The following is a 13483-nucleotide window of genomic DNA, read 5'->3' on the forward strand; positions in this document are numbered from 1 at the left end:
TTCTCAAAAAATTCAAACAATCCAAATGCATTTTGCCTTTACAATCAGGCCTCGTCAGTGGATACAATTAACTGCAGGTTGCTGTTCATTTTTATGTCTGGTGATCTCTTCCCAGCATGCATCTACATTTATTCCCGTATTCAGATTTATTACATTTGCATATGTTATAACACAAAAATTTTCTACAATTCTCCTTTTTAAACAGTTTTTTACCTTATATAATATTTTAACATTATTTCTATCTATTTTACAATTATAATTATTACAATGTGAATATCATGGAGATTCTTGTCTTTTTAACCTAATGGCAGCTTCATGTTCTTTTAACCGTATTTCTAATTTTCTTCTTTGTATTATAACATATGCAAATGTAATAAATCTGAGTACGGGAATAAATGTAAATGCATGCTAGGAAGAGATCACCAGACATAAAAATGAACAGCAATCTGCAGTTAATTGTATCCACTGACAAGGCCTGATTGTAAAGGCGAAATGCATTCGGATTGCTTGAATTTTTTTGAGAATGGAACCGTTAAGAATAAAGGTTTAGTATTTCTTTGTTTTTCATTTGTCTATGTGAGTAAATTTCTCAAAGTCAGGTGTGAAGAGTATATCTACTTGCTTTAATCTAGAAATGGTTTATTTTTAGAATATACAAATTTTAATAATATTGTTACCGATCCCATTGGTTTTAATTTTACAAATATTTCTAAATATCACTCTAGACACTACTGAACAGGGGTACTTTAATTACAATCACCCAGTATATACAAACATTTAAATCAGGGCTGTCCAAACCGCAGCCCAGCGTTGTAATGAATGTGACCCAACATAAAATTGTAGCCAAAACTTCCTTAAAACATTGAGATCTTTATGTACTTATTTTTTAATTTTCTGAAATTTGCTGAGCATTGTAATACTTTTTATTAAAAAAATTGTCACAAGATGTCATCAGTATACACTTATGGTCTTTAAAAATACACATAGGATGCATTTCCTAGTAAAACTGCTTAAAACCATTTTATTAAAAGACACTTGAGCTATTTCACTTTATGTAAGTTGCAGTGAGGTTCCTAAGCACTGAAGACAGAAGATGGCTGCCACCATAAATTATACGCATATTATGTACTGTATAATTCCTCATATACCTCAAATAAAAAGATTTGACTACTTTGTACCAAAATAGGCTAGTCTTTTTTTAGTTTGGCATGAAAAAAATCATTGGTGCATCGACTAATTTTTGGACTACAGAATTTTGAGTTAGTCACATAAATTATTTAATCATTTGTTTCGACCTAGAATAGCAATTGTCACCTTTACACATAGTTTTACAGTTTGTGTGTGGCTCAATACAATTTTTTGTCTTCAGATGAAGCCAAGGAAGCCAAAAGGTTGGACCAACATACTTAAATAATGAGTATTTTCATAAATAATAATAAATTTTATTTGGAAAATAAATAAGTAAAACATACTTGTAGTCTGTTTGAAGAGAAACTATACGCTGATACTAAATTATGTCCTCCAACATTCTGAGGTGCAAGATATATACCACTTTCAAATTTGGAAAGACGATTAGGCCGAAGTTCTGGACTTTTATCTTCTAAGAAAAAGAAAAAATATTCCTGTTTTTCATTTATAGAAGCAGTTTTGTAAAAAGAAAAGAAAAACAGAAGAACACATTTTATAACAATTTTTTAGAAATATTACCAGAAGAAGAAGAAGAAGAAGATTTGTCTCCTTGTAATTTTCTATCAGATACCGAATCAATTTCTTGATTTATTAACCAATAAAATTCTGTTCGCTTATCTTCTAGCATTAAATGCCATTGCTGTTCATTATTAGCTGTAATCTTTTTAAAAATATATTGTTTTATGTTAATAAATTAAAATAGTGTAGACAAAAAACATTTCTTTAAATACTTGCCAGAAGATAAGTTGTATTATGGTGATCATCATGAAGTAAATCTAGATTTTTAATTCCTATGGTAATATAAGTTCCACCAATTTCTTTCTGGGTCTTCATATTAATGAAGGAAATCTCACCATGCTGTTAAGTTAAAAAAAAACTCATTAAATATAAATTTATAATGTACAGGTATTAATGTTTTTCTGGTAGAATGCCTTTTAGTTTTTAATACCCAAACTTCATAAAATGTAAATAAATCTTAATAAATTGTTTTTGGCTGATGTTTCATAAGAAAATTTTTTATTTATGTCCCAAAAATTCAATACATCTTCAACAAAACAATATACAGGTTTACCGCAGTAGATGAAACTAGTGTTGCTATAAAACCTTTCATAAGCTAAAGTGACATAAAACAAAGAAGCAATTACCATTAATTTATATAGAAAAATTTCTTGAGAATTCCTACCAAAATTAACCTACCAACAAGTCACACACCAAATACTGCAGTGTTTCCCAAAGTGTGGTACGCGTACCCCCAGGGGTACGGGAAGAGTTTAGTGGGGGTACACGCTGCACTGTGCTTCGGCTGTTCCTGATGCAACAAGCAGTTTACTTTTTTTCGATTACGAACATAGAAAAATAATAAAAAACTTTGTTACTTCTTAGCGGTTTCGCCGGGTGCTGTGATTCTGTGTATTCCTCCACCTTATGGCCAAGACAACAGCGTCACACAAAAACCTCCAGTATCTACACATTGAATTGTTACAATGTGCGCGTGTGTATTTTTAGCTTTTGTGCGATTTTTCTAACAGGAAAGGTTTGTTATGTGCTTTAGTATTAATAAAAAGCTAAAAATGCCGAATAAACCAATTTTTCTGTAGCTAGTTACTACAACTAACAATTCTTAGCAGAGACTTACTTTGACAGGGCTTCTAGAAAGACGAAAATAAGACCTAAAGTCCATATCGCTATATCTAGGAACAATATTTTCCACATAGTCTTTTATTTTGGCTTTTTCGATTTTTCATTTGCAGCAGCATATAGAAATGGAATATCCTCGTTTTCTTTGGTTTTTGATTTAAAGTATATGCAATTTTTTTGACGAGGGGTACTCAGCATTAAGAAAATTATACAAAGGGTACACAGATGTCAAAAGTTTGGGAAACACTGAAATACTGTAATACCAGAATATAGTAAAAGTGGGAAACAATGTGATAAATACACAGCTTATATAAAGTACAAATGTATGTACAGTTTGTCTATGTGTGTTCACTTTTACCAGAATTAGAAAGGCTAAGAAATGGTAATGGTGGAAATGATACTGCGTTAGGTTGAGTTGTCAGAGACTGAAACAAAACTAGTACTCTGTACCCATGGATTGGGTACAGAGTATTAGTTTTAAAAGATTACATGTACTGTACAACATACAAAATCGTCAATAAGCAAAATTATATAATTATAATAAATTTTTACTAATGCATTTAGTTATTTTTAATTAATCATTCTGTCTAATGATTTATTATTTTCAATCTTTAACAGATCAGTTTTGCAAATCAAACTTTTTAAAATTGAAATTAATAATGTGAGGAATTCCCAAAGTTATCTGTGGTACCAATATCAGACTATTGTGATGCAGTCAATACTCTTTTTGGAGGAAGAGTTCTAACTGCTTATAATGATGCAGAGAGGTAAAATACTATATGTGAAGTAGTATGGACACTGAGGAAAGGCATTCTCAAAAGTGTTCAGTGTTTATTTGATAGAGAGAATTCTTACAAAGTATGGTCTTCTCTGTGTGGTCATCCAAGATACATTATTGTTTTGTGTTGTATTGTCCATATTGTTGTGTTCAAAACGTAATTTTTTAAATCATTTTACATTTTAATATAATAGTTTTAACTTATGTGTTATATTGGGTTTAGATGTTTTTGGAAAGTAATTGAAAATTATGGATTAATGTTGTAAAGTCTTATAATCTTTCCCATTTAATATAATGAAAAATAAGCTCCTGGTTAATGTTTTCCTGTATGAATCTCTGATTTTCATCAATAGATTACTGATGTTAAGCAGGAGGATGCCAGAATTTGTGTTTTATAAAACTTTTGAGTATTTAGGTATGTTATATACAGTAGACCCCCCTATAACACGGTAAATACGTTCTGTGTTATATGAATTCCTTGTTGTACGAGTCACTTAGATTTTACAAATACATGAGCCGTTCACAGCCCGGCACTTGTGCAGTTTAGGGGGTACGGCTGATTGAAAGGTTTTCTTCCATAAAATTAATCGATTCTAGACTAATTTGACTCGAACATTTCCAAAACACACATAATTTTTTGGGAATAATCCATATAAACTATGCTATAAACAACAAATTGTAGAAATACTTACTGAATGCGCACCGTTCGAAGACGCCATTGCTTAAGCTTGTTTTCGTCGCAGAGCAGCTCATCGAATGGCAGACGTGTTTCCTGATAAGTTATTCTTTCTGTGAAAACTTCGTCAAACTTTGGAGACATCATTAATAGAAATATAATTTTTATTGCCGTAGAATAATAAATGTTTTTTAGTAGGTCTGCTGCTTGTTTAAACTCAAAGATTTGTGCAATGTCCATTATTCGTCCAGATTCAACCAATCCTGCCAAGACACGAGTCGGCCATGACAATCTGTCTCATTCTTTTACCGTGTTATACGAGCCTCTTTTAGCATGTTATACGAACACTATCACAATATTTCTGCCGTGTTATACGAATCCGTCTTATGTAAACCCGTGTTATAGGGGGGTCTACTGTATATTTATGCTTTTTATAATAATAATAATTTAAAATAATAGTTAATATTATGAACTGACTTGTCTCAAAAATGCATGAATTTGAAGTTATATCTTTAGCCATATCTTATTTAATATGATTGTTAAAAATTATTTAAGAAATGACTGCTTTGTTAGACTTATTTCATTTTAAGTTTTTTGTGATAAAGAAAAAACCTCAAATCTATTTGAATTTTCTTTTGATTTTTTTAAATGTGTATGTTAATTTATGTTAATTTATATTTCAAAAGTTTTCTTTCAAAAAACAATCTTTCAAAGGCAAATAGGTTTAACAGGTATAAAATATATCCAAAATCATTAAAAAATCCTGGAAAATGCAAAAATTGTAAAATTCATTCACGATTAGGAAGAGAATTACATTAATATTACGTCATTTTAAATATCATTTAATAATGACGATAACTTATATCTTCAATGAATATTACTTTGTGGTTACAATCTTCTACTAAACTTTACTATTTAGATGCTTAAATTAATATTTCTTGAATAAAATCATTTAATTAATAATTTATATATCTAGAATTATTTAAAGTTAAAAAAAAACAATTGATATAATATAAAGATTACCTCATTTCCTATAATGGCAACATGTTGACCTTGAAGAGTCTCCCACCATTTGATAGATGTTGGCATTGCTAAAGCAATTTAAAATATTAGTTTTATTGATTAATTTTTATTAATATTTCATTTTTAATAAATTAATATTAAACAAATATGGAATTTTTGTATTATATTTATATACATAAATAAGTGAATAATAAACATATAAATTGAATCACATTAATTCAAAAATGATTGTCCTTTTTTTGACAGCAATTTTCAAATTAAACGAGAATACATTTTTGTCCTAACAGAATGATGTACTACTGTTTAATACATTATATAAGTTACATTAATTATTATGGGTATTAAAAATACATAACTTACCTCTTTGGCCACTTAATTTAATTTCTGTGATGTCATCTGTCTTCCATAATGTATTAATTTTAACTGTATGATCCTGTAAATTATTATTAATAGAAAATAAATTAAATATAAATTATAAATATTTCACGTAAAAATTCAGATAGTTTTATATTCAATTATCAAATATATACTTTATTAAATTTCCGAAAAATATTAAAAGTTTCGTACGAATACTATTTTATAATGAATTACAGTTAAATTTACTAAATAAAATACTTGCCATATAAGAAAAAACAGGAAAAATATATAATGTAGAATCCACGGCAGCTAACAATAACCAATTTCCATTTGGATCAAAACACATTGCTTTGATTAATTTACCTCTATGACCGTACCATTGTAATTGGCGTATCACAGGCTTACTGGCAGTATTGTTTGTATAATGAAACAATAAATAACCTGTTTGAAAAATAAAGAAAACATTATTTAACATGTTATAATTTATGAAATGCAAAGAAAGTTATTATATAAATTTTTGATTTTACCATTATCACAAAAAAGTGATAAGATGCTTTTCTCTCCTATTTCAAGAAAAGTTGAAAGCAAAATATTATGACCAGTAGATTTTTTATGAGATTTTATGGTAAGAATTTTACTGAATTCAAATAATGAATTCATAATTGAATGAATGAATAATCCCTCAATTGTCACATGCCTAAATTAAAAAATATATAATTAGTATGTATATAATAATAATTTCATAATTCCAAAAATCAAATTAAAATTTTTTTATTAATTTCTTTTAAAATTTTTGTAAAATATTTTAATTCTTAATACCTAATACAAGTAGACTGTGTCATTCAATTCTAATTATCAAATTGAAGTAAATCATTAAAATTCCAAAAACATTTGTCATTTTCAAATGTTACATAAAATTCAAAAAGATAAACAAGTTTAAGTTTTAAAAATTCTCATTGAATTAAAAAAAAAAAAAAAAGATTTCGGTTAGAAATTTGTTTAACTACTGCACTACAGGCAGTCCTCTACTTACAAACATTCGACTTACGAACAAAGCCGACAGATGGCGGGTTAAAGTGCAGTTGGTTATTTTTTATGTATAGTCAAGTTTATTTTTGAAGTTTTACGTTAAAACATTTACAGTACATACGTATGTACATTTGTAGTTGTTTTAAATGAGTAATTTTAATAAATAATGTACTGTACATGTGATTGATTTGAATTTATACTTCCCTTTAACAATCTTAATTCAACATTATTCAAGTAGCCTAAACATTACATAATTGTAAAAACAACGTTGTATTTGAGTTTTTGCTCCAAACGTCGTCTTTTTGAGTTACGAACTTTTCGACTTGCGAACGACCTCTACGAACGGATTAAGTTCGTAAGTAGACTTACTGTACTATGATTTCTTACACTTTGTTCAAAATTTAATAAATCACATTCTATTGGATAGGGTTTTGTTAAATCAATAAATTCCTTTGCCATTAGTTATCTTATACTTGAGACTCAATACAATACATCTCAATATCAAAATGTCAGCCTGTATCATAAGCAAATCCATGTTCTACTGAGAAAACATATGATAGATAAACATATTAGCAACTGATTATTCAATATGTAAGTATGTGAAAATACATCATCATAATAGTGTATATTCTTTTGTAAACTTCATTTTAATATAGTCTAGTATGCTATTTATGCCAAGTAATATCAATAAGAAGTAGAACTCAAAGCACTCTGAAGGAAAATATTTGGTAGCACCGCACACAGCGAGTTCTACTTCTTATTAAACTTCATTTTAATGCATATATATATATATAAAATATAAAATTAAAATATACTGGTATTCCATAAGATTGCACACCTATGGCAAAATGCATATTTTTTGCTAAATTTAGTGTTAATGTTACAATATAATAACTTAAGTAATGATTCTTGTTGTAAAGAATTGCTTTTGTCCATATTATACAATATAGTGTCATCTGATAATATAAATGAGAGATGCATAGTAAACTGCTCACTTTCATGTCAGCTACTGTTTGAGCTTGTAAGCATTGTGTCCACACAGCTGTACAGTAAGTCCATGATGTGTGAGTTGACACTTAGAAAGAAGAAATGCATGACAGCTTTACACAGAGAAGGATTACTTTACTCAAACCGATCAGAGACTGAATTATTCCTGTCCCACTGTTAGATGTCACTACAAAGTTTTGCAAAGTCCAAGCACAATTTCAAGACAAGTATAAGCAACTGACAAACTGGTAAAATACGTCCTTTTTTTTCTATTAATAAAATTATAATCATTAATAGAAGAGATAAAGTTAATATACTTCATAATTGCATTATAATGAATGGCATTAACCCTAAAAAATAAATACACATTATAAAAGAGAGAGAGAGAGAAGCCGGAATCTATAAACTATTTAAAGGAAGCAAGTGGACAAGGAAATTTTGATCTTGTCACAATCAAAATTAAAACATTTTGTCCTTGTAAATATTGGTCAGTAGTTGTTATATCAAATTCTCACATATCAAGTACAGTGAGTGATCAGTTAACAAACATAATCTGTTCCAAGACTTTGTTCACTATCCGAATTGTTCGTTAGCCGATTATCGATTTATCATAGGTTTTTATGGGAATTTGGTTAATTCATTCTGGAGACCTCCAAAAATAAAAAAATATATACTTTCTTACTACGTTTATTTATATGTAATAATAAAAATACATATATACATATATACACAGTCTTGCATTTTTATTAGTCATGTTTTTTCCGTTTCTGGGGGTTAAAGAATCTATCTAATGTCGATTGCTTTTCTCTCTTCTTCAGGATTTCTCAGAAGTAATTAATAGCATTGTAATTGTAGAGATCCCTAAGCCTATTAACCTCAACCTGGCTTGGATGCCATTCTAAGACTGTTTTTCTGACATTCTCCCACTTCTTCAAAAGATGTTTAATAGCAGATGTCAGCATTAATCCTCTTTTTTCAGAAGAAAACATATCTTGCCGAGTTTCTTGATGTTCTTCGTTCAAGAGTTCTTGGTGTTCTTCTGTCGTCAGATCAGTTTCAGGTTCCATTATGAGCTCTTCAATGTTCTTTATTTCTCAGATGTGATTTTTGTTACTTCTTTAGCTGCTTGAATCTTCTTGATTATACTGTATCTTTCTTAGATAAGATTGAACTGCAGCCTACTGTAGACCTGTTCAAAACCGTGCCCAGCAACATCAGACATCTTCTGCCCACTCTCTCTACCTTTGCTATTATACTCTCACCTTTCGAAAATAAAAACCAACGCAAAACTTAACGAGTGCCTGCCCAACAGTCTCGCAAATACTATAAAAGAATTGTTTCTGTCAGAAAAATAAAAGGCTGGAATTACAAAGGAGAGTTTCAAAGTTCGGAGGAATACTATCCGATCGGTATATACCGGGTTGAGCATCGATGTCAACATCTCCCGCACTCCAAAAGTTTCGAATTGTTGCCCAAAGACAAGGAAGGGAAGACCAATCGGTATTCATTATTTTATGTTGCTTCTTCTTGTGTTTGTTCTGTGAGGTGTTCATTGTCTGAACATAAAAATCTTTTGCGAAAGTGTTCGTTATCTAATTTGTTTGTTAACCGATCACCCACTGTATTCATAAATCGGGTTATACTGTAATAGCTGAAAGCATATATGTGAAATATCCATATTAATATTGTATATGTATTATATCAATTGAATATAATATGTATTTGATGATAGGTATAATGAAATGAATTACTGCTAATTTTAGGAATTTATCTTTTATTAATTAAAAGAAATGTTTTCAGTCAAGATTTGACCATCCTTAGCTTGCAATCTTAATATTTAACAGCATTTATTAATATATAGGATGTATATGAAATTAATAATGCATTTATATGGTTGACAAATTTCATTAATTTCTCTTTTTTCTATAAGAGGTTAATGAGAAAATTCATCTACAATAATTACATTAGTTTGTTCTTGAAGTCGTACGAAATTTTAGGTTTTGTTGATTTTATTTATTTATTTGTAATATTTATTTTATTTTATGTAATTTCACATTATACACAGTTCTGTTCTATTAAATTTGTTTTGAATTTAAAAATTTTAACTCTTTAGAATGTTAATTTTGAATGTATTCCATTTTGTATACTCTATGTCATTATTCCAAACTGTTAAATATTATGATGATGAATACGCGGTTAATCAGATTTCGAGAAAATACTTCTTTTAATTAATAAAAGTTGGCTTACTGAAATTAGCAGTCATTTATTCATTTCTTTACAAGGATGGTGTCAAATTTTATAAAGCTTTATGTTCGTTTAACTCGTCACCACTGGATAAATCAACATATTTTTTCTGTTTCACACTTTTTAGAATTCTGATAAGTCGACTCCCCCTTGAAAAACGAGTTCACACCACACAGCTTATTACACGGTGTGAACTCATTTTTTCAGGAGGGGAGTCGACTTATCAGACGTCTAAAAAGTGCGAAACAGAAAAAGTATGTTGATTTATCCAGTGGTGACGAGTTAAACGATGTCGAGTAAACCGAGTTTTTTAAGGTTAATAACATTATTGCCTATGTAAGTCGGCCGGGACCACAGAAAACTGACTGATTAACCTACGGTGTCGAGTTATCCGGGTGTCGACTTATGAAGAGTTGACTGTATAAATATTTACTGATTTTTCACTTAAAATTAGAGTTTGAAAGTAATAATTTCAATTCAGTTACAACTTGAGTTTGAGTGGAAAAAAAATCAACTAAACCTGATTATAATTTCCAAGTTTCGGTTTAAACATGTAATGCAGCTATAATAATATAAATAATAAAGTTAAAAAAATAATCAGCACTTTAGCATAAATATTATTTCATCAGTTTTAAATGATATCAGAGGCTATTATTTCTATTGTGGTTTGTTATCACTTATCAGCTTTAAAGGTTTAAACAGTGTATAGTGATATAAGATAATGATAATTTAATTTAGATTGTTAATAACGGCTATTGAGATAAAACAGCTACAACATAAACAAAAAAAAAAATCAACACATTACACACAACAAAAAACAAAACAAATCAACAAAAAAACACACACACACATTAGATATATTTTATCCAAAATATTCTCAATAAAAAACAAACTATTTTTTAAATCAGACATTAAACAAACCATATTTATGTAGATGTAAAAACTGATTTTATGGATATTCAATAATAATTATATTTATGTATTTAGATTTAAAAATTTTTGTAAATATACTCTATCAGTCGTCATCAAACATTAATGTTCACTGATATTAAGTGAGATCAGTTAACGTAATTTATTTCTATTTCTTAAAAGTTCCTTACGCAAAGTTCAGATTGCTGACTAACCATTTGTCATTATTTAATACCACTTCCTATCAATTCATATCATATAAATATATTATTAGTAATCGATTTAAAGTGATATTTTTATTAGTGATGTTATCGTTAAAGTAACATTACACGAGTAATTGTAAATTGATTTGAATGCTAACAAAAATGTGAGATTATTTTTTTTTAAAAATAAGCTCTAATAATCTAAAAATATAAAATTACATGTCTTGAGTGACTGAGCGATTGATTCATCACCACCCAGATCAAACCGCTGAATCTAGAGGTGAAATTTGGTACACAGTTAGGGTGCGTCGTAAAAATGCACGCTAAGAAGGGATTTTTCGAAATCCCCCCGCGGGGGAGAGGGAAAGGATTAAGGTTTAACCTGAAGAACAGCTTCTACTGTACTATTTTAGATGCAATTTTTTATTTTTAACCACGTTTAGTCTTCATTGAGTTTTGTATTTATTGAGTACTTAAGTGTAATAAATTGATAACATTTCAGATATTGTTATAAATATTTTTATATATTTTGATTTTTTAACTAAATGTTCGAACTGTTTTAAATTTGAATTTGTTATTGCATATTGTTTCAATTATAGAATGATTGTAAATATTCCAGAAAATTGATCAGGTTGAAAACATTCGTTTGAAGCAGTAAAATGATTCTCAGCAATAAGGGGTATGTGCTATATAACAATTACTATGGTTGTTGAAGTATAACCACTGATAGTATAACTTAATTTCCAAACATACAATATTTACCAAATCATCCAAATCATTTGCCTAAGCCAGGGGTTCCCAACCTTTTTGTACCTAAGAGCACATTTTAGGATACCGGCCGGACGGCGGGCACCATTTATTTTTTCAAGGTGAATTTATACTTGGACATAGTTAATAATACATACACATAATGTACAGAAAACATTTAATTCCAAAAATGTAATAAAACATACACAAGACTATTAACAATAATTTTTACAAAACAAGTAATTACTAAACAATGCATACAAAATCTACAGAGTATAAAAATTCTTTATAAAAAATATAAATCTGAAAGTAAATGTGATTTTTGGCATTGCATTTCATTGGCCATTGCTTCGTAATTAGGAGAGTATGATGATATTCCTGCTCGTAAGCAATCGTCAAGGTGTTCATCTGTAAGTCGTGATCTGTACTTTGATTTTATGATATTCAGAACGGACCAGTTTATTTCATTTCAGGCATGGGAAATTTGGTTGGTGAAGATTTGGCGCAGGGGAAAAAGAGATCGGTCGCATTTAGCTTTGTGCTTTTATCTGTGTTGGACGCCATTTCTACTTTTGAGTGGTTAATCATTAAAAACAAAAAAACTTTTACATAGCATTTTATTGAAAACCGAAATATCTTTATTTTTATCGTGGTCGCACAGCGGCGGGCACACGTAAAACGATCGGCGGGCGCTATGGTGCCCGCGGGCATAGGGTTGGGGACCACTGGCCTAAGCAATGCTGGGCTCATTTGCTAGTGTTAATATCTTAATCCTAAAAATTTGCCTTATTGTTAATGTGAAGTCATTATTTTACTTAATGATAAAATATATAAATCAATAAAAATATATAAATATTCTTTAATTATTTAAGTGTTTCAAAACAGACTCTATTAGTAATTACTCAAATGGTTGGATATTTTTCCTCTCTGTGGCACTTCCCATGAGTGACCCATCATGTGATGGGCCATTCAAATTCTCAGGAAACAATCTATGGCTAGGAAAAAAGTTTTTACAGCTACATACATTTGACATCAAGTAATAGGAAAAATAAAAAAAAGGCAAAATTATGAAATACAAACAAAACAAACATTAAACATTTTTGTAATTTCTTAGCACAATGTTGCTGTTGAGAACATATCACACAGGGAACACTTTTAAAGGTAAAAAGGTTGGTTTATTGGTGTGAACGGATTTGCATTTCAGGCTTAACGCCCCTCTTCAGTCCTGAGATAGTGACAGTAGGAAGGTATACACGTATACCTTCCTATGAGTCATGTCAGTTTAACTGTCACTATCTCAGGACTGAAGAGGGGCGTTAAGCCCAAAATGCAAATCCGTTCACACCAATAAACCAACCCTTTTTCCTCTAAAACTGTTTCCTGTGTAATATGTTCTCAACGGCAACATTGTGCTAAGAAATTACATATAATAGAGAACAACATGCAACCAAGATTAAACATTTTTGTACTTAAACAAAATTTCTGATTTTTTTAAGTACCATTAACTTTATAATTTTTATATGCATAATAATTAAGGATAATAGAGCTACTACTATTACTCAATTTAATTAATTTACCTTTAACAGTAGTAAAAATTTGAATAACACAAATGATTCCAACCTTCAACTGTTCACACCTGAAAATGGCTGTTAGCTCAACCAAATACATTTATGTTGTTTAAATTTCACCACTGTTAAAGTTGCA

At 29.4% G+C, this 13483-nt stretch overlaps 1 protein-coding gene across 4 annotated transcripts in view; it reads right to left on the bottom strand.

The window, feature by feature from the left end:
• The window catches only part of LOC136974441 (uncharacterized), a 58834-nt gene that overhangs the window by 40170 nt on the left and 5181 nt on the right, over nucleotides 1-13483 (bottom strand). For 3 of the 4 annotated variants that reach the window (XM_067269328.1, XM_067269329.1, XM_067269331.1), the window contains exons 2-8: nucleotides 6188-6357; nucleotides 5923-6101; nucleotides 5664-5736; nucleotides 5304-5371; nucleotides 1924-2046; nucleotides 1708-1849; nucleotides 1473-1600 (exon numbers count right to left, since the gene is read on the bottom strand). In XM_067269328.1, the coding sequence (XP_067125429.1) occupies nucleotides 1473-1600; nucleotides 1708-1849; nucleotides 1924-2046; nucleotides 5304-5371; nucleotides 5664-5736; nucleotides 5923-6101; nucleotides 6188-6320 (846 nt within the window). In that variant the 5' untranslated portion in view covers nucleotides 6321-6357. The remainder of the gene's footprint in view (nucleotides 1-1472; nucleotides 1601-1707; nucleotides 1850-1923; nucleotides 2047-5303; nucleotides 5372-5663; nucleotides 5737-5922; nucleotides 6102-6187; nucleotides 6358-13483) is intronic. The other variant, XM_067269330.1, reaches the window with a different exon arrangement.

The sequence above is a fragment of the Centruroides vittatus genome, unplaced genomic scaffold (genome assembly GCF_030686945.1).
Source record: "Centruroides vittatus isolate TY-2023 unplaced genomic scaffold, ASM3068694v2 contig_349, whole genome shotgun sequence".
Lineage (NCBI taxonomy): Eukaryota > Metazoa > Arthropoda > Arachnida > Scorpiones > Buthidae > Centruroides > Centruroides vittatus.